This window comes from Bombyx mori, chromosome 19 (assembly GCF_030269925.1).
Source record: "Bombyx mori chromosome 19, ASM3026992v2".
In the NCBI taxonomy this organism is placed as follows: domain Eukaryota; kingdom Metazoa; phylum Arthropoda; class Insecta; order Lepidoptera; family Bombycidae; genus Bombyx; species Bombyx mori.
The window spans coordinates 7,088,185-7,110,498 of record NC_085125.1 but is presented as its reverse complement, the minus strand read 5'-3'; the positions used below and the strand labels follow the sequence as shown (position 1 = coordinate 7,110,498).

The following is a 22,314-nucleotide window of genomic DNA, read 5'->3' as shown; positions in this document are numbered from 1 at the left end:
AGTCTTTGTGCTGCCTTTGACGGGAGATCGTTTAGAAAATGGACGGAAAACAACATTGTCACTGTGCTTTTAATTGTATTGTCTTAATTCCGTTTATGTTTCTTTGAACTTCTGGTTTGTCACTGCGAATAAAATAAAATTTTCATCTTAAAAAAATATGCCTTTGTTTAATTATTTTTGAATATGAAATACTGAACACAGATTTTCCGGTCACCGTACTCACCGAACCCGTCGCTTGCGACAAAGGACTCGACGAGTAAATTAACCCATAGACACAGCCCACTTAGTTTCTCGACGGATCTTCTCAGTGGGTCGCGTCTCTGATCCGGTGGTAGATTCTACGAAGCACTGCTCTTGCTAGGGCCAGTGTTAGCAACACTCCCGATTTGAGCCCCGTGAGCTCACCTACACGTTAAGGCGAAGCTGAAATAGCCTCTCAAGGCTGTCAGCATAGGTGGGAAGAAAAAAACCGTTTTTTTTTTATTGAATTGAGCATGAGACTACCGTATGTTAACTAATTATCAGAACCAAGGGAAACTACAATGTGAATGTCGCCACACATCTCGAGATCTCAAATTCTAAGTTCCAGTCTTCCCAACGGCACATAAAATAGACTAGAATTGTTAGTGTTGTAAAAATTTAAGTAACTACTAGTGCAGAGTACCTAAATGATAATGAATGATTAACTGTGCTAAGATTGTTGTTGTTGATAAAGCAATACAATAATAAAATAGTGTTTGTTTTCAATCTTTATCTGCGATAACTATGTTTGCGGTTACAATTATTAAAATAATTAATGGGAAGTAATTTTGAATGGCACTTTAATAAATTGTCACGATAACAAAGTCAACGAACGATAAAGTAATAAATGGACATCACACAATTAATATACCAAAAGTAACATATCACGTAAATACTTCCAAAGGGAACTTACTAGTCACGCCTATCTGTTATCACAAAATCGAAAGATAACACAAATCAGATACGAGTTTTTGGATCGATAAATCAATTCACTAGTGGTTTTTAACATTTTCACTTGTCTCGCGTGAGAAAATATTTCAGTAACGAATATGATGCCGCCCCCACCGCCTCCTCCGCTGCCGGCAGATCCAGTTCATATCGAAGCCAATATCCAACAAACGGCTCAAAGACAAGAAATCAATGTAGCCATGATCGTACTAAATGTCGTGAATACTGTGACACACGTCCTGATAGGCGCGGTGGCGCTCAGCGCATTCATATTCGCCAATGTCTTCCACGGCACGAACAATCTAAAGCAGCACATTTATTTGTGCGTTACAGGGGTGAGTAATTTGTTTAACTCGTTAAACTTTAACACTAGCATCCGTTTCGTGATTAAAAACAAAAAATGCAACAAAATTGACCTAGTTACGGCTACACAATATATAGGTCAGCAGAGGAGATGTTTTTCATTTGAATTTCATAATTTTTATGCAGACGTTCATAAAAAAAGCTTGCAAGAGATATTCGTGAAAATTAAATTATAAACATTCCCGACTATTTTGTTTGTATGAAAGAAATAATATCGTTTTCTTTTATAAATTTCAGTACGTGATCTTAATGTCTCAAGCGATATTGACCTTCAGTCCGAACAATGGTTGGACTAATTCTTTAAAGTATCCGAATAAGAAAATGGTGCACTGGGTGATGCAAGTTTCTGGGTCTATACTTGCAATTGCTGGCAGCATCATAAGGTTTACCAACTTGAATGAACATATGCAGACTGCTCACGGTATTCTAGGTGAGTCTATTATAATAGGTTGGGGAAAAAGTATCTTCTCATTTTTTGAGAAAACTCACATTTTTTAATAAATTTTATTTACATTTAACTAAAGTATGTAGGTACCATTTTGTTCGATAGCTTTTTGGTATCTTGTAGGTAGGGAGGGACATGATCCCTTTGCTATAGAAATTTTAGGGCTTCTGATCAAAATACCGCGACAATTGGTTTTTCAGTCCTCTCGTGATGTTAACCTGACACTGCCTAAAGAATTCTGAAGAGATCGAAACAGGTGGAAATCTGAAGGTGCAAGGTCAGGACTTTACGGCGGATGTATTAACACCTCCCAGCCAAGCTCTCTTAATTTTTGCTGAGTGGCTAAAGATGTGTGAGGTCTAGCGTTATCATGATGAAAAACCACACCCCTTCTGTTGATTAATTCCGGCCGCTTTCTCTCAACTTATTGCTTTAATCTCATTAGTTGTTCGCAGTGGAATTCAGAATCGATGGTCCTGTCTGGTGGTAGCAGTTCATAATGAATAATGCCCTTCCAATCTCACTACACACACAGCATCACCTTGTTGCGAGTTAAACCGGGTTTCGCCACAGTTTGTGAAGCCTGACCGGCCTTTGACCACGACCTTTTTCGCACGTTCTTGTCGTACTCGATCCACTTTTCATCACCAGCTATCAGCTTCTTCAAAAATGGTTCGGCTTCATTACGTCGTAATAAAGAATCACAAATGAGTACACGATTCATTAGGTTTCTTTCCGTGAGCTCGTAAGGTACCCAAATATCGAGCATTTTTTGTGTACCGTTTTTTTCAAATTTCTTTTGCTTTATTGCTTAGATGGGTGGACGAGCTCACAGCCCACCTGGTGTTAAGTGGTTACTGGAACCCATAGACATCTACAACGTAAATGTGCCTCCCATCTTGAGATATAAGTTCTAAGGTCTCAAGTATAGTTATGCGCCAAAACTATTTTGTGGTCAATTCCCAGTTCTTCAGCTACGTCGTAACTACCTCCACCTTTTCAAAAATGGTATCCATTTTTCCGTAACAGGGCGACCAGAGCGACGTGCATATTTGACATCAAAATTTTCGGATTGAAAACGCTTAAACCAAATTTGTGCTACTCTCACAGACACTGCACTAGGTCCATGAACACCGCAAATTTTTTTCGCGGCTTTCGTTGCATTTTACCTTTTTTGTAGTAAAATTTTAAAATGTATCGAATTTCTTCATTAGATTCACTCACCTTGATAGTACGAAAAATAAATAAAAATCACACATTTTCTTAATTTGAATTTGGAATCATCTTCTTTAAAATTTAAACTTTTAACCAAAATCAAAACTAGCCAGATACAAATACCAAAGAGATTTTATTACAAGTTCATACATTATAATGCAAAAAGACTTTTTCCCCAACCTATTTAGTCAATGCCACAAACATAGAATCTAAAGACTACTAAATATTTTAGTGTTTTCTTCGGCTCTCGCGAGTCGTAGACATAGTTATATTTACTTTTACGGCTTAATCTCGTGTTTCTTATAGTACATTATTTCCGACTCCGCCTAGACTAGATGTCCGTGACTACTAAACCTGTCAAGTACTTGAAAAGTCCAAAATAAAAGAATGACACAAAAAAACTAATGATTAACTTAACGATTTCAAATTTGAATAATATGTCTATATTTTTTATTGCGAAGATGGGTGGATGAGCTCACGACCCTCCTGGTGTTAAGTGGTCACCGAAGCCGATAGGCATCAATGCCATGTCTATCGGCTGTCAATCAATCCATGTCTGTCTACGTCCATGCCGCCGCCCATCTTGAGACACGACTTCTAAGTCTCAGTTTCTACAGTATATCGGATGCCCCAAGCTTCAGACCGAAACGTATTAATGATTCACGCAGAAATAACTAAATATAATAATATACTATATAATATATTAATACGTGAAGCAAAAACTTTTTATCCCTTTTTACGAAATTTTCGCGGTCGGAAGAGTATGAAATTTTCCACACTTATAGAGAATATAGAGAAGTGCACAATGCTAATATTTTTTTAAAATAATGCATAAAAGATACATTAAATCAATAAAGAAAACATTACACACACTACATACCATGTATTTGACGCACACAGGCATGCATACTATTTATTGTCAAACTTTTGTACTTGACGTCTGTTGTCAAATTGAGAATAGATTAAATATTGATTGTCTTTGTTAATATCTTTTATACTGTATTCTTGGCGAAACTTGTGATTATAGAAGTATAAAATACAATCATAATAGTGTACAAATTTACAATTCTAATTAATTATAGTTGAATTTCGACTACTGCGGGAGCACTAGTACTATATTTTATAATACGTCATTTTTTGCATCGACATCACAATCTTTAATTTTCTCTACATTATCGGACATTGATTTGTTTTGTAAAATTTATTTGAGCAGATAAGCAACGATGATTAAAATGCCGTATCATTACTATACAATGTCAGTAGGTACAAAAGACTGATTTGTTTTTAATTGTCGACAGATAGCCATAATATTGACATAACCGTCTTTAGAACGCCACATACAACCTCCTTATTTTCCAGGTCTCATCGCCTTAATCTTGACTGTGATAAGTCTCATTGGAGGAGTTGTGAACTTGATATTCCCTAAACAAACGTCCGCATTAATATTGAGAAGTCTTCACGCTTGTTTTGGCTTGTTGACCGTGTCAGTAGCTTTTATTTGTTTATGTCTCGGTTTTGATACGATCTACAGGATAGTTATGGGTGACGTGAATGCAAATCTGTCTATCGCATTTACAGTAATGGCGTTAATCGGTGTTCTATCCTCTGCGGTATCAAATTTAACTAGGAGGTATATGAAACGTTAGCATAATGAAGATTCTTACAGTATTGACTCGTGGTATAATATTCAAAAACCACATATTACCTGCAGTTAGAATGTATATGAATAAACAAATATTACACATATACATTCATTGAAATCGCTGTTTGTATAACTCTTCAAAGGTACCTGCAATAGATAACGCACTCAAGCAATTTTGTTATAATTTCGAACATTGTATTTGACCTATTGATTTTACTCAAATAACACCAAGACTACACGTATATTAGTAAGAATTAGGAACGTTAAATAAATGTTTGAATTACAAGACGTGAAACGGCAATTATCTGTATCATTTTACATAGATACAAATGTCATTGACGTCACTATTAACTATTGTATTTGCATTTGTACTTTTTTCAGTTTTATGTAAAATTGAAAATAAGATACATGTAAAGAAATGTTTTAAAAGTCTATTTATTGTTATTCGTTTAATAAATAAAACTTTAAAATAAATATTCTTTTATTTGAATATAGAGCGTTGTGTGGACAAGAAATATTTATGTAGAAACTACTTTAAGTTAATGCTCAGTTAATATATCTTTGTATAATACAGGCAGCGGCTTGGCTCTGCCCCTGGCATTGCTGACGTCCATGAGCGACGGTGACCACTTACCATCAGGTTGGCCGTATGTTCGTCTGCCTACAAAGGCAATAAAAAAAAAAGTATAATACACTTATTGTACAACATAGCAAAACAAAAAAAAATTCAAATTGAAATGTGATAGTTTTTATCATTTTTACAATAGCGATACTTACTGATTAATTTATCACTTATTGTTTCGTTTATTGGCTTTTTAAATAGCATTTGTGTATATCTGGGTACGTTATTCTGATGAAAAAAAAGTCGTAGTTTTAAAAGATTCTTTATTTGTTTTTATTATCCAATCTTACATTAAATATCACACCAATAAGCAAATTACATTAACTAATTCTAGTTTTTTTTTTCTATAATTAAGAATACTGTAATATCTGAAAGTCATAATAAATCTGAATATAATCACATTTATATAAGATATCGGGATTTCGAAAATAATACACATACTAATACTAAATTTATTTTATTAAAATAACGGATAAAAATCACGGTCGAGTCAATTTATATTATCAAATTAAATTTTCTACACTACAAAATATTTATGAAACATAATATTCAATCGCGTTATATTCTAAAAATGATTATGAAACTACTGATGAACGACGAATACCTTATTATGACAGGTAATGCTATGAAGTGCAGGAACAGTACGACGCTGCCCGCTTTTATTCTGAAATTCATTCATAAAGTTGTGGTACCGTTCATTTACTTCATCGTAGAATGAAAGATACTTTCACAGTCCTTTGCAGGAATTACAGCAGTTCTGCACGTAGAAGTTATAATGACAAAGGCGAGCTTGAACCGCCAGGAAACAGTTGTTCAGTTTATCTTCGCATTCTAGAACAAAACAAAAAAAAACGGAATATCAACTGATCAACCGAAATAAAGTCCTTTAATCAAGCCTATGTGTTGCTATTTTAGAGATTTAGGGTAGGTTTTCGAAAGTCGTTTCATTAAACCGCTATTATAAGATATTATATAAATATTGGTTACACTAAAACTAGATAAGAAGTTGTCTGTGAGTATATAAATATCAGATGACAACCAAATTTTTACAAATAAATCCAATATACGATAGTCAATTTAATGGAAGATATTTAACCAACATTATAATGAGAAAATAAAATTAGTATCTGAATGTTCTCGGAGCCAATTATTTATGCATCATTAAAGATAACTCAAAAAACTATTGGTCTGAGAATGACACAAATGATATGGGACCACACGAGAATTATGAAAATCTGTTCACCTAGATTTTTTTAGGAACCACAGATAATAAGTACTATTGAATTTACAATCACCTCCTTTCCTTGAAGACTGTTTGTTAAAAATACATTTGAATATGATCTCAGGGGATATTATCTCACGTAAATATTGACAATCGTGATAATAAGCCACGATATAGTTCCATATCGTAGTATGTCTCGAGGGATTCATGTTGTGGTGTGGACCTGGATCTGCTTAAATATACGCTTAATATCTGGCGAGCCACCAAAGAAATAGAGGCGATATGCGAGATCACCAAAGAAATAGAGTTATAGAATTGTGAGTGATATAGTTCAAACAAAACCTACCTCTAGGTCCGGTTTCTCTAATAATGGGAGGCCGATTACTCGAAGTAACGACTTTTTGAGATTCTGAAAGATGTGTTATAACTATAAATATTTATGAATATATTAATGTAAAAGCTGCATATTTCACTGTCATTCTAGCAATCAGATTCTTATGACTATGACTCTTAAAATTAATACTCGGATAATAGATATAAGTCCGAATTTGAGTTTGTTTCTTCTTACTCTACCGATCGCACCGGTACTATAGTAGAGGTATACAGAATACGTACTTTAGGTACTTTTTATATATAAATATATAAAAGGTACCTTTGTATGCATCTTGATTTCCGAAGGTTTTTTGTGCACAGCTGCTTGGAAAAAGTAAGTAGCATATAAAATGAAAGTAGAATTATCATTTATTCTGAATTCATTACTCGACTTTAAAGGTATGTGTTTATTTTAAGATTTTTTTACCTAATTATTAGTTGTAAAGGTTATTCTGTAACACAACAATCTATGGGCTATTTTTAGAAAAATAAATAATCTTCAAAAAGAATCAGACTTTGATTCTTCCCAATGGACCATTTATTTTCTTGGGAATTATCTAGAAAACTGAAAAATTGCTAAATGCTATTATGAAAGAAAACAACATGATTACATGCTATGGTATGTACTAACCGATAGTCAAATCTGGCGGTAGAGTAGAAATGGTAGGACAGCGCATTTCGCAAGATTTCTGCTCATGAGGTCTCGCAGTCTTGCAATCAGCTTCACCGCCCGTGCCGTTGGTTTCAGGGTGAGCACAGATTACTGATCTCGTTTGTAAACCTACTTCAGATGTACAGTTCCCTGTGCACTGCAAAATTAATATGATTTCACCATCATCATCATTATTCATCATCATTATCCTGTCCTTCTCCCAGTCACCTGGGGTCGGCGCAACATGTTTTCTCCTTCCATACTTCTTCTATCATATACCATTTCTTCGCTCACTCCCCTCTTATCCATATCGTCTTTCACGCAATCCATCCATTTCTTCTTAATTTTACCTCTTCCTCTATATCCTTCCACATTCATAGTTAACATTCTCTTACCAATCTCATTTTCATTTCGTCTCATCACATGTCCATACCATTCCAAACGCGCACTTCTCAGCTTCTCTGTCACATCATGATTTCACCATCGTTTATTAAATATACCTTGACAGACGGAGCAGCTGACACAGTTACATTTTTATGAATGAATGAATTAAAAAAAATATTCTAACGATGTGAAAAATAAACAATGTTAACATTCTACCTCGTATCAAGCTGAATTTAATTGGATATTAAAAAAATCAATTTCTGCTCTGTACTTCTAATCAAATGAGCTATAAAAAAATTACGTCCCAAATACTCCTAAAGAACTTATGTGGATCTTGTCCAACATCCTTGAAGGAGTCCAAGCAGTAGACGGTTGGATGTAGGTATAAGCTAATTAGAATATTATTTCCATACCATTCCTACAATTGAATACCTTGTACCCGTTTAGTAGCATCAATTAGATCTGAAGTAATCAACTAAGATATTCAACACTGAGAGCTGGAAGAACGATTTTAGCCTTGCTATAGGTAGCCTTGTCAATGAAATCCGAGAACTTCATTGGTTTCAGTGTCACGTTATATCTAACAAGCTTTACAGAGTAATTATACACTCTATCACGAAACGTCGCGTTCAATTAGTTAATAGCGTTTATATAGCGCCATTAAACTAGCACAGGTGTCATTTTACATTTTATTTTATTGAGAACACGATGGCATGACCTATAATTTACGAGTTCATATTTTTTTATATACTGTCTTTGAACTAGACAAACCACTTTTCTCGGTAAGTCTCGCTCTAAGAAAGATTTGCAAGGAAGTCCACTTTAAAGAGTTTGATTTCAACTTCCAAAGACACTCAGATTTATTAATTACTGAAAGAAGATATTTTAACAATAACATTCACAGATGTTTAATAAATTGGGCTAGTTGACATTTAAGCTAAAACCGTTAACGACTTTCATGTTTCTACAAATTTATTTATTTCATTTTAAAATACATTTGAGTTATGGCCAGACAAGCTAATATGAGAAGTGAGACATAAAGTATGGGCTTCGATTTCCATTTGTGTATTATATTATGAAAGTATCAGCTACGTACGAGCTGGGGCAAAACCCGAATGTAGTCTAGAGTATTTTTTTGTATCCATTTCAATAGTACTCACACAAGATAACGATACCAAACATATTTGATATTCTTGGACAGCATGCAAACATTCATTTTTGTTGATATATACGGCCATGTAATATACCTAATATATATTAATATGGGGTACATATTTTATGTATAAAATTAGGTATATTTGTATTCATTAGGTTATTAATTTAATATAAGTTGACAAATTGAATCTTTTACATTTATTTTCATAATTTTACAATTCGTCAACTTGCGAAACAGAAAATTTATTGGTAGAGTAAGTATGTGTTAAATAAACTACACATTTCATTTTTTGATAATTTTTCGTAAATCATGTAAATAATAAACACTTTGATGACAAGTAAATCGTCGTATTCTGTAAACAATATCCGAGGTACTCAAAGCGTCGGAAATTGTAAAATGGGTAATAACTAACCCAAGTATTTCAGACTAACCTTGCCCCAATCGCTGAAGTACCAAGTGGGAGGGCAGTCGGCGCCGCATTCCCTTACGTGATCAGGCTTAGGGTCCTTGCATGCCGAATCACGAAGATGCCTACCGGTGCCACCGATGCACAGAACACCGCGAATCTGTCGTCCTTTGCACTTTGAAGTGCAACGCGACCAGTCACCTTGGAAAGACCGAAGGACATTTAAGAAATAAACAAGGTATCGCCGCTATTAAACCAATATCCGCTATGCGATAAAAGTATAACTATTTATTTCTTATTACACAAAAATTTGAGTAGTAAACTATAATAGTTACAATGTCAAACTAACAAGTCCACATGCATAGTTATACTCCTAAATCATATTTAGTTTTGAATTTGCTATTGAGACAAACAATTTACTGGTGGTAGTACTTCTTGTGAGTCCGCACGGATAGGTACCACCCCACCTATTTCTGCCGTGAAGCAGTAATGCGTTTCGGTTTGAAGGGTAGGGCAGCCGTTGTAACTATACTGAGACCTTAGAACTTATATCTCAAGATGGATGGCGCATTTACAGATGTTTATGGGCTCCAGTAACCATTTACTACCAGGTGGGCTGTGAGCTCGTCCACCCATCTAAGCAACAAAAAAAATAACAACATATTCAAAACATTATGTCTTAATAATTCTAAATTTAAAAAAACATTGCTATTAAAATAAAATAAAACACACAATATTACTTCTCACCAGTAAACCATTGCCCCTCCGAAGACTCGCATGACAGGGCAGGCGAGCAGCTTCTGCTTGTTTGAGGTTCCTTTCTTGGAGCACATCCTGAAGGATCAGTACAACGCACACCTCTTGTTTGCACGCCACCACCGACACACCACCCGATACACTACGAGAAAGAAAAATATTTTAATCCTATGAAAAAAATTTGATGCTATAAATGTGAAAATAACCTATAAATTAAATCGAAAATTACAAATTACAAAAATAAAACATTTCGATAATTTAAAATTTAATTATAAACATGAAGATAAAAATTAATAATTTGGCGAGTGTGTAGATACAATAGATCATTATGGTAATTGGGCGATAAGTTTTTTTTTTAGTGAAATAAACATAATAAAGAACTTGAGAATATAATTAAATATCAAGGAAACTTTGAATGGGTTAGTAATATATTTTTGGGATTAAAGATTAGATCGGGATGGAAATGGGAAAACCTATTTTATTCCTGCAAAGCGATTAGTATACGGCGAACTTGAAGCTAAACATTATAATTCAATGTAATGCTTCTCTCGAAGCTGAAATCAAAGCAGTTGGTTTCGGAACAGATTAATTTTATCTCTATCTCTTATTTAAAGTCAGCTTTTTAGGCAACACAAATACCGCCACCTGTCTTATGAGCCATACTCGTGGTACATAACGAAAGAAAGAAGCAAACAAACCCACAGATATTATTTATCCATTAGATTATTCACCTACATTAATCCAGTTTCAGTGTAATAAAACACACAAACAATAAAATCTCAAACATCACTGATAGCTACAATTTCGCAAGGAGACCTTAAAATAACAATATACTTATTTTCATTTTCGTCACTTTCAATAAATCATAGGTGGTTTTTGTGTAACAGTTTCGTCAATTATTACGAAACGCCATAAAGGTGATGTATACCGACAAAAGCATTAATGTGACCTACCTCCGACCATTCGGTGTAAAGCCAGCCAGCTGCCGCATTAAAACTATATTCTGGGCCGATTTCGGATTCAGTAGTATTGATGGATACGGTATAAACGGGGCCTTCGCGGAATGTGTCGGTGAGTTCCTTGTTTCGAGTTCTCTTTGATTCAATGCGTCTTACCGGGCCCAAACTTAGGTCATCGCAGTTCGGGATGTTACACATTTCTGTTGTGGGTGGCTTTGGAGGTGGACATTTGTGGTCACTTATCTATAAATAATAAATAAATATTTACTAACAATCACGCCATGTTAACTGGTCCCGTTGCTAGGTTCGTAAAGAACTTGTATGGCAAGTACCAGATAACGGAAATAAATGTAAGACTTTTATTATACACATAAATATATGTAATAAACATTCATTACCCTGGAAAATACATTTTATATTTATCATACAAATATCTTCGCTTGGCGGGATTCGAACCCGCGACCCCCTTGTGTAGTGACCATGTCACTTACCACTACACTAGATGGCCGTTCTGTGAGAATAAATCATTTATCACGGCCAGTTCTATATGAAAGAATATATTTCTGTTGATCTAAAAATGGTCTCTAATGAACATTTGACATAAGTTATTTACCTTGGTAATTCCTTTAGAGTGATCCTGTACACATCCTACTATCCTTGTCCGAGTAGCAGGTCCACATCGGGGACAAGGAGACCAGGAGGCTGCCCTCCATCTTGGTGGACAGGGCACATTACCACATCGTCGTCTCCGCCCGATCGGAGGTGAACCAGTACAATGGACCGATGATACCTCTCGATCTCCAGAGCTTGTTGATTCTACACACCTATACTTTCCTAACTAGAAAAATAAAGTAAATTATTAATCTAAACATATAAATAAAATTGAAGTGTCTGTTTGTAATATTGAAATAACCGCTTTTTACTACATGCATTTGAATATATATGCGGTACATACACTAAAATAACATTTTTTACAATTTTTGTCTCTGTCTGTCTGTCTGTTTGTTCCGGCTAATCTCAGGAACGGCTGGACCGATTTTGACGGGACTTTCACTGATAGGTAGCTGATGATATAAGGAGTAACTTAAGACTATTTTTTTTAGATTAACTTTGCCCTGCGGCGTCACCCGCGGTACGACAATAGCCGCGGGTAACATCGCGGGACTCAACTATTAATAATAAAATTTAATGTTTCCAAAGCGAAGCGAGGGCAGGCCGCTAGTTGTACAATATAGTTTGAATATGTATGCATTGAGTGTTTATTTACATTTGACATTTATTACCTGAATTCCGCCACCACAGCTTCTTGTGCATTGGGTGAATGACAAAATTCTCCACATGAATTTTCTGTTGCCAATTACATTTGCATCGATGCCAGTTTCAACACTCGTCTGTTCATTGGAAGTGCTCGGATGATCTAAATGTCTAGGTATATTCCCTGTTGCCCTGGGATAAGCATCAAAACTGTGATGTCTCCTTGTATGTTTAGTAATAATAGCTGGTACGACATCTGGTATTTCTGGCCTAGCTTCATCACCTTCATCAATCGGAGAGTCCGTAAAGTATTCATATTTAATGTTCGGTTTTGGTTGAGTATAAAGAATCTGAAAAAGAAATTGATATTTATAATGGTATACCAAAGATGACCACAATAACTTTATTACATTCGATACTTGAGTGATATCTTCTATGTTTCCTGACAGCTATGAATTATCTTTCTTTAATCATGCCTCCAGCATTACCATTTTTTTAATTGCTTAGATGGGTGGACGAGCTCACAGCCCACCCTTCAAACCGAAACGCATTACTGCTTCACGGCAGAAATAGGCACGGTGGTGGTACCCACCCGCGCGGACTCACAAAAGGTCCTACCACCAGTAATTATGCAAATAAATCTAATATCTATGAGCGACGGTAATTATTTATTAGTTAGATGATCCGTAAGCTGTTCTGTCTTCTAGAGCTAAATATACATAAATGTACTGACCATAATATCAATAGGATGATATATGGGTCCATTTGCATGCACATTGTCCAGTCCAGCGGTACGGGTATAAAGAAATCTGGCTCCAGCCGCCTCATACATTCCTGGAGCACTCACGGCAAACTCTCCATTTAATATATACGAGCTATTCGACAGCCTCAGGGCTGAAAATAAAAATTATTCATCAGACTAAACACTTTTAATATAAATGTATTCCATTTCATTTTTTTGTTTTCGTAACAAATGTATTTTGCTTATTTATTATGTAATTTGACGGCGTGTATACTCGTACACCTGTCAGTCCAAATTGATTCAGCCTAAAGCATAATAGTCAAGGTGAATACTGTATTCGTCATCGCCGAACAAAGTGGGCGTTTCTGTTGTGGTGAATCGCGAGTGATTTACAGTACTAGTAGTACACAGCTGATTGATAAGTGGCCAACCTCATATTTGTGGGCCATTTGCTTTCATCAATGGACTGTTAAACTCATTGTGTACCATTGAACTGATTACTGATAGGATGACAATATGATTATTAGTTATGGATTTGGATTTTATAGAGCGTCTTCTAAATTTTGATACTTGAACATTGAATGAAAATGCTTTTGAACTAAAGAAAAGAGTATTTATGATAAAATTTTTAGATAAGAATTTATTAGAGTATATTGTCTAACTAAAACACAGATGTAATTTTATACGGATGATTAAAGACCACTATATGACATTAGATGGTAAATGCTCCAAGACCAAGATCAAGATCAAGTTATGAGCACCTTTACTCCCTTTCTGTCTAAAACAACAAGTCCAGCAGTGTTTTTAGCACACCCTAAAACCATTAAAGTCAGTTCACATTTGAATAAATTTTTGTTACTAAGCTTACCGATATAATTTTCGCTTGAAGCTAATTCTGTCACATTAATCCGGCATGCTCCCCTTGGGACGGTCGCTACAAAAGTGTAGCCCAGTGGCAGTCGAGGTTTCGAGAACAATCCTGAAACGAGCCTTCTTCCACATCTCAGCTCCCGAGAATTGCTGCCTGCTAATACAGACTCCCGTCCGATTACCTGACAAAATAATTGATCGGATTACTATCCATGCATTTGGGTTTTCCTTATAGTTTTATGTATAAGTGCTTGACAAATGCCTTCACAGACAGTCAGTCCTAGATGGAAACTAGGCCGAAATTTCCGTTGAGAGAGCCACTTTTTTCCCCTACTTATTCGATGGTATGAGTCTATTCCATCTACGCTCTGATGGGTAGGTAAGCTCACGGGCTTGACCTGAGAGAATTTTCTAACACTAGCCTCAGCAAGAGCAGTGCTTCGCAGAATCTACCATCGGTTCGGAATCGCGACCCACTGGGAAGATCCAGCGAGGAAGAAACTAGTGGAAGAGCGCCACCATCATGGGTGAAATTGTGCTAAGAACCTGTCAGATAGTATTTTTATTAAGAAAATTGCGAAAGCTTAAACAGTTGAGAACATGAAATTTTCAATAGAATTAAATTTTAAAACAAGATTATTAATTAACTATAAACTTTTTAATATTATTATTTTACGTGAGTAACTTGATTAATTGTCAACGTAGATTAATAATGTATAAAATTTATAAAGCCTAATAACTGATAGTAGGGGCTTGTGAGTCCATACGAGTAGGTAACACCACCGTGCCTATTTCTGACGTGAAGCAGCAATACTTTCTGGTTTGAGTGGTGGACAACCATTGCACTTTACAATTGAGAATTCGACGAAATTGAGACGAGACTCATGTCTGGAGGTGGGCCGCGGTATTTACATAGTGAGGTCCATGGGCTCTTGTAGCCTTAGGATCGCGTTATTGATTAGCTCATTCATCCATCTAAGCGATAAAAAAACACTCTTCCGTTTAAGGTAAAACTGGCATTCCAAAAATAAATATCAAATAGATACAAGCCACTTTCTATGCTGCCGATGCAACAACAAAATGGCAGTAAATATTGGTAGCGTTGACCTTAAAGGTCATGTCAGCCGTCAATAACATCAATAAACTTTCAGATTATTCTCAAACAAAGATAAATGTCGGCGCGATTCACATCCCATTGCATTGACGAGCATTAATTGCGTTGCACCCAATGTCAAACAACAATGCTCTCTACGCACAATAGGTTGTTTCCACAGCACATTGTCCAAGATACCGCATTATCTCGGCCAGTCTAGGGTAACAAAGTGAAGGCGATTTACGACGCTGATTGAGTTGGAATGAGACAATTGGAATATCAAATTGAGAGAAAGGCGTGCTAGTCTCAATGCGTGTTTATCTTGTAAGTGATGTTCACTTATAAATAAAGAAGATAGGATGTTTGCTGCCAACAAAAACCGATAAAGATAAAAATAAAAAGGTACATTTATGTTTCTTAGGTGATAAAAGCATAAAGAGCTTAAAGACACGTCGATATAAATGCCGCCGATCTTGAGAGGTTGTGTAGAGTCCCCGTTCCCTGTGATGCTTCTCAAACGAAGTACACCACTCGCCAACTCCATCAACTAAAAAAACCTATATACATGGTAGCAGAAATATACTGCATCATAAATCCCCCTATACTCATAAACCTATATATACTATTAAAATCAATCACTTTGTTTTCCTATTCCAATCGGCAATCTACTGTGCACCAGTCGCTATTTGTGATTCACTTTGATAAACCAGCACGACATGATAATCCTCTCATCGTGGCCACCGGGAACTACACACTCGATCCTGCGGACCAAATGGGGTAAACAGTCGATGTCGCCCAAAACACGTTATTTCGGATCCTCCCGATCCACTAACGGTACTTTTAGGCACCCCAAGCACCGATCACCGTCCTTGTCGAACCCGTCGCTTGCGACGAAGGGCTCGGCGAGTAAATTAACTCACACACACAGACACAGCCCACTGAGATTTGCGCCAGATTTTCTGAGTGGGTCGCGTTTCCGTTCCAGTGGTAGATTCTGCGAAGCACGGCTCTTGCTAGGGTTCGTGTTAGCAACATCGTCAGGTTTGATCCCCATGAGCTCACCTACCAGTTAAGGTCTCTCTAGACCATCAGCTTAGGTATGAAAAAAAAGCTATTTGTGACAACACTATTTTTCCTAAGTCTCTTACGTTTTTCATTATCTGCCCTTATTAAAAATTATCGCTTTATAAAGTCTTGTTATGTTATATTTAATCAAGAATAGAATGCCGGCCTAACAACATGAGCTAAAATATTATACCCATAGACCATAGATTTAAAAAATAATCTAGTATTATTTACACTTAAGCTTACACTTGAAAGCGGGTTTTGTCGTTTTCATTACGACGCCTTGAGATATGTAGTCTCATTTATATACTAAAATAGTTCAAAGGTATGCATGATTAATTTGCGGCAAAAGTAGAAAGGTTGAAACTACCATTGTAGCCTCTAAATATCAGCTACCAGTAATTACGTTGTAATTTTTAGGTTAGGTTTTTAACGCGGTTAAGATAGTACGTTCGTGAATACGGGTTAACTACGTATTAACTAAAGAATATACATATATATAAAAGCATTTAAGTTCCGGGATGGTTGCATAACTCGATACGAGTACACCCATCGTCATATTCATTAGGCCACTCACATCACTACCAGTTTCATGCATCTTTATGACCGGATAAGCCGTCAACAGCTTGCACGAAAGAATCAAGATTTTTACCACCCAGTTGAATGAACTCTCAAAGATTCTCTTGTTTATTATTCGTTGTTATTATGTACTTTAAATTCGCTATAATAAAAAACTTTTAGATGTCTTTATTGACATGCATATAATTACAAATTACCGTTATACCATAGTCTTGAGTACTAAGGTATTCAATTTTAGATCTCTTATATTCTCAGTGCTGTTGAGTTTGTAATAAATAATTTATTAATACTTCACGCTTTATGACTTTTAGTTATTCTCAAAGAGAGTTGATCCAAGGCAGGCCGGCGGGTCGTAAAACTCATGCCAAATCCCTACGAAGGATAATAAGATAAAGGACGACACGCTGCGCCAATCCTACATTTTCTATTCTATCAGCCCATGGACGTCCACTGCTGGACATAGGCCTCCCCCAAGCCTCGCCACAAAGACCGGTCCTGCGCTGCCTGCATCCAGCGGATCCCCGCGAACCTCAATAGGTCGTCGGCCCACCTTGTGGGAGGCCTACCCATGCTACGTCTCCCAGTACGCGGTCGCCACTCAAGAACCTTCTGGCCCCAACGGCCATCTGTTCCGCGAGCAATGTGTCCTGCCCACTGCCACTTCAGTGTCGCAATCCTACATAACATGAGGTAATGGCAAAAAAAAGAAGATTTCATGGCTTCCGTTACTTAACGTTTTACACTAAGCAGTTGCAAATTAATTTGACTTCAACGAATTGAAACAAAATACACACACGCAATGAAAGTAGACGGCTTTAAGTATCCCACGACGCCAGCGTTATCTCAAATGCGAAAAAAAACCATTACATTTGCATTTTATCATATGAAGGTATAATTTAAGAAACATTGTCCTTGTTTGCTATTATTTAAATCGTGTGATATCAATATACATATATTCGGATTGAAAACTTCATTATGCTAATGTCTTTCTGCATTCCAAAGAGATGTTTAGTTCGAAGATTGGATGTGCTAAATAAAAGATAAAATTAACCACATTAGTCGATTTTCTGTTAGAATGCTTTCTGTTTTAGATAAAAGGACTTTTGAAATAAATTTGTCGATTAGATCTTATGCAGGATTTTTAATATGTCTTTAATCTGTCTTGAAGTCGTCGTGGCCTAAAGGATAAGATATGGTTTGAAGGGTGGGACAGCCGTTGTAACTATACTGACACCTTAGAACTTATATCTCAAGGTGTTTGGCGCATTTACGTTGTAGATGTCTATGGGCTCCAATAACCACTTAGCACCAGGTGGGATATGAGCTCGTCCTCACATCTAAGCAATAAAAAAATAAAATAAAAAAAATTAGGAAATTAATCACATTTTCGATGATTCTTCCTTAATTTAGTTAGTGAATTCTTCCACCTAAATACAATTTGTGTGTTATACAGTCAGATAATCATCATCATCATCATCATCATCATCAGCCTTTATCTGCCCACTGCTGGACATAGGCCTTCCCCAATGCCTTCAGATAATATCGCAGCCCAATTGTTAACGGATTGAAACCCATAAACACTACCTTGAGACTTTCTATTAAATAAAATTAGTCAAATGGTTATGCCTATCCGTGCAATAATGCACCCTAATACTATTAGTATTTCAGTTTTGCTTGGTTTGTAGAGAGTTGTCCATGCTTACACTTAAACAGTAGGTACCGACTTTCGTATATGCGTGCGTACATGCGTACTTCGTGTTAGATACGGCTATTTAATACGTAGATGCAAAATAAGAATTATCTACCGCGAAGTACTCGTCTGTATTTCCTGATGGCTCCTTAAAAATCTAGCTTGATACGGTTTGAAATGTATTATGCACATGCTGACCAATCTTAAAATAAAGTTGTAAATCGCATTTCATATGCTACTCCTGAGTTAATATCTCTTTAAGACATTTATTGAATTAATCGAAGTAAATATATCAAATAGCTGATGGTTGCTTTAAGTATAAGTAGTTTAACATAAGGGTACGAAAAAAAATTATTTTTCACTGAAAAGTCGGAACGCCGTATTTTATAAGAAGAGTTGATTGTTTTAAGGGATTTTATGACCTGGTAACTAAGTAAGACCTTTAGGTCAAGTCTTTAATTTATATTCTTATTTTTATGAAAAATGATAATATGAAGTGAAATGAAATAATATGAGATGATATGGTATGAAATATAATCTCAGTAAAAATTAAATTAAATACCTTATAAATAATATATATTTAATATATAATATAAATTAAATAAAATTATTTTGATTTAACTTTTTGTTAATAAACGATTTTTCATTAAAAAAAAGTACCATAATCATATTGTAAATAAAAAAAAAAACTCAGTAAAATGAGAGTGATAAGTTACACGACTACCCTCACTTGAGGTTGAAAGCTTACGTCAACTTACCGAAACATCTTCCTTGTATATTCCTTAACGATTTTACGTTCTCTAGTCTTAAAAGTCAATAAAAAATACCACACATAGCGTTAACCAAATAAATCGTTTATATTTAAAACGATCCAAACATAAATATTGAAATCATGTGTGATAATTTCAGTGCACTTTACATTAAAAGTGAAATAACAATGACTTTTATTGCTTGTAAGTCTTTGTCTCAGATAAGCTGACAATACGTGCATTTGTTGAGATCTCACTCAAGGATACCAGTTGAGAGCCTTGATCTTGTTTTTATTAACCATTAATGTCTTTACACGTATGTTAATGTACTAAGATTGAATTTACGACTTCGTTTCGCGAGAAAACGAGCTGTTTTATAAAGCATGGAGAATAAATTCAGACATTTGGATTTGTGAGGTTGAAATTGAATTTTGCAAAAAAAAATTTGATGTTTGTGCCGTTGAGCTTTGCTCGGTTTTTTTTTTTTATAACGCCCTCTTGTTGTGTCTTTAAAGCGGTTAGTTGCCCTCAATTAAGAAAAATAGTATTATTATTCGCCAATAGATGTCGGGAAGAGTTGATTATTGAAAACACGAATAACGTAGCTCAATTTATCGCCCCCGAAATCCCCTGTATACTAAATTTTATGAAAATCGTTGGAGCCGTTTCCGAGATTCAGATTATATATATATGTATATACAAGAATTGCTCGTTTAAAGGTATAAGATAACGGTAGTCTCAGTAAGATGATTTCAAAACTTGAAAAGCGTGCATTAATTAACTTGAAATTAGTTCTTAAGCTACATAATAATGAATTATTTATTTCAAAATATCTTAGGAAATTATTCTTTAAGAAGACAAATTGACACATCCAATAGGCCGTGCCCAAAAGTAACTTTAATATATATTAAAAATCGATTTCATGCAATTTATAAACAGATTACAATAAACATAAATCAATACACACTTAATGCCTGACGATAAATCAAACGATAATTGAATATGAAGACTAATATGCTATTAATTAGGATTAGTCGGTACTGAGAGCTATCTACCAGTTTCTATTGAACCGCATTTATTTAGAAATATATTCATGTAAATAACAATGGATAGAAGTGGGTACTGTGCAATTCGGTGCAAATTGTGCAAACTAGATTCTAATGTTTTTTTTTATTGCCTTTGTAGGCAGACAAGCATACGGCCCTCATGATGGTAAGTGGTCACCGTCGCTCACGGAAATCAGCAATGCCAGGGGCAGAGCCAAGCCGCTGCCTACCATAAAAAAATTATACTCGTATTTCGAATTTAAAATATTGTGTAAGTAGCCACAAGTAATATTTAATTTATGCAGTACCTAGATATCCGGGTTAGTAACACGTAAGCACATTTCGATGCCTCCAATGAACACTACTCTAACTCAAAATTTTGAAAGTTTCGTATTTCACGCAAATCGCTTCACTATGTTAAAAGTATGTATTACAATTAATCATTATTGATGGGGTTAGAAGCATGAGTAAATCAGCTAGTTACACAAAAAAAAACAAATATATCTGCAATACTAAAGATTTTATCAACTTTTTTTTCGTTTAAACGCTCCTCCTGTAAATCTACGAATTTGGAGTTAGCGTAGTGTTCATTGGAGGCATCGATTTTCACTAAATTTAATTTTAAATGTTTTGCATACGTATTTATTTTAAATTATTCATTGACGCTCTAAAAACTATAATGATCGACATTTCTAGACCATTATACAATTATCATCAAATTAACAATTGAGAACTTTTTTCTCAAAAGGTTTTGAATATGTTAAATCCGATTTTTTAAAGATTTTCAATTCATACTGGTTTCACTTTGTACACAGTTCTTAATGCAAAATATCAAATGTAGAACGTCATATAGGGTGAAGTGCAAGAGGAATTTGAAAATTGTAGAAAAATAATATGTGGCTTATATTAATAATTATATAATTTTAATATTAAGTGACTTATATTATTTTATTATAAGTCATTTGTTAATCGCCGAAGCTCTGCCTCTTCTTGTATTCTTATGCAAAAGAGACCTTCATTAACATCTGGTACAAGAAAATTTATTTACGTATATATTGACACCCTTTTAGTTTCTTGGCTATAAATAACTACGAATATTTTTCATGTCTATGAAAAGTATCAGAAGTGAAGTGGTTTAATTCTTTTTTGTGGACAATATTACATGTTTTGCCCCAAGAGAACTATTTTTTATCATCATCATCATCATCATCATCATCATCATCATCATCAGCCTTTATCTGCCCACTGCTGGACATAAGCCTTCCCCAATGCCTTCCACATAATGCGGTCCTCCGCCTTCCGCATCCAACAACTACCCGCCGTGCGCACTAAGTCGTCATTTTTTATAATGACATAAAAATCTAAACGCTTTCTTTCATTATGAAAACGCATGGTGATAAATTTGCTTGATACTATCACATAATGTTAACAAATATAGTAAAAAAAAGGTTAAGACATATCTAATCATAAAAACTAAGCCAGGAAGACAAACATAACTATTACGTGCTTTCTCCGTATTCCAAATTACCTTCCGCCAACACCATATTGCATTCTAGGGTGGACGCAATTTCGAAGCAACGGGTAACATAACCAATTAATATTTCTAAATTTATTCATGAACAAAAACATTTGGATTAAATTTACTACTTACTTAGTTGCGCGTGCGTTTCGTGCTAACGCTTTAAAATTATTCCGGAGTCATTCATAAAACGGTGTAAAAGGTTTTAAAATAATTCATTTGACACTTACGGTTAATTAATTACGCCTACTCGCATGTTCGAACACTATACATCACCCCAAAAACGCGTGGGTGTGTTTAAACAAATGACACACAACGTTGAAAACTTCACCTGGTTTTTTACTCGACAATTTAACGTTCAAACCGGTCCTTATTAAATTGCTATTTATTAACAAAACCTTAATTGGTATTAATGCTTTTGTATGTATCAATTAAAACTGATTTCTTTGGAAACTCTTTTGACAATTGCCAGTTTAATAGATACCTACTAGTGGTCCTGCAGTAGTCAAAATTCGACTTTAATAAATTGAATTTTTTTTTTTTA

General features: G+C 35.2%; 2 protein-coding genes across 3 annotated transcripts in view; one reads left to right on the top strand and one right to left on the bottom strand.

Annotated features, from left to right (window-relative positions):
- The first annotated feature begins 359 nt into the window (after positions 1–359).
- LOC101742282 (transmembrane reductase CYB561D2) lies at positions 360–5,108 on the top strand. Its single transcript, XM_004933330.4, has 3 exons — positions 360–1,304; positions 1,570–1,762; positions 4,352–5,108. The coding sequence occupies exons 1-3, from the start codon at positions 1,071–1,073 to the stop codon at positions 4,636–4,638; spliced, it is 714 nt and encodes a 237-aa protein (XP_004933387.1). The 5' UTR covers positions 360–1,070; the 3' UTR covers positions 4,639–5,108.
- Positions 5,109–5,505: 397 nt separating this feature from the next.
- LOC101742424 (thrombospondin type-1 domain-containing protein 4) overlaps positions 5,506–22,314 on the bottom strand; it is a 90,009-nt gene continuing 73,200 nt past the window's right edge. For both annotated transcript variants that reach the window (XM_012696559.4, XM_004933331.5), the window contains exons 8-17: positions 14,028–14,211; positions 13,151–13,311; positions 12,447–12,767; positions 11,777–12,001; positions 11,158–11,406; positions 10,196–10,346; positions 9,474–9,649; positions 7,482–7,659; positions 6,825–6,887; positions 5,506–6,087 (exon numbers count right to left, since the gene is read on the bottom strand). In XM_012696559.4, the coding sequence (XP_012552013.1) occupies positions 5,984–6,087; positions 6,825–6,887; positions 7,482–7,659; positions 9,474–9,649; positions 10,196–10,346; positions 11,158–11,406; positions 11,777–12,001; positions 12,447–12,767; positions 13,151–13,311; positions 14,028–14,211 (1,812 nt within the window). In that variant the 3' untranslated portion in view covers positions 5,506–5,983. The remainder of the gene's footprint in view (positions 6,088–6,824; positions 6,888–7,481; positions 7,660–9,473; positions 9,650–10,195; positions 10,347–11,157; positions 11,407–11,776; positions 12,002–12,446; positions 12,768–13,150; positions 13,312–14,027; positions 14,212–22,314) is intronic.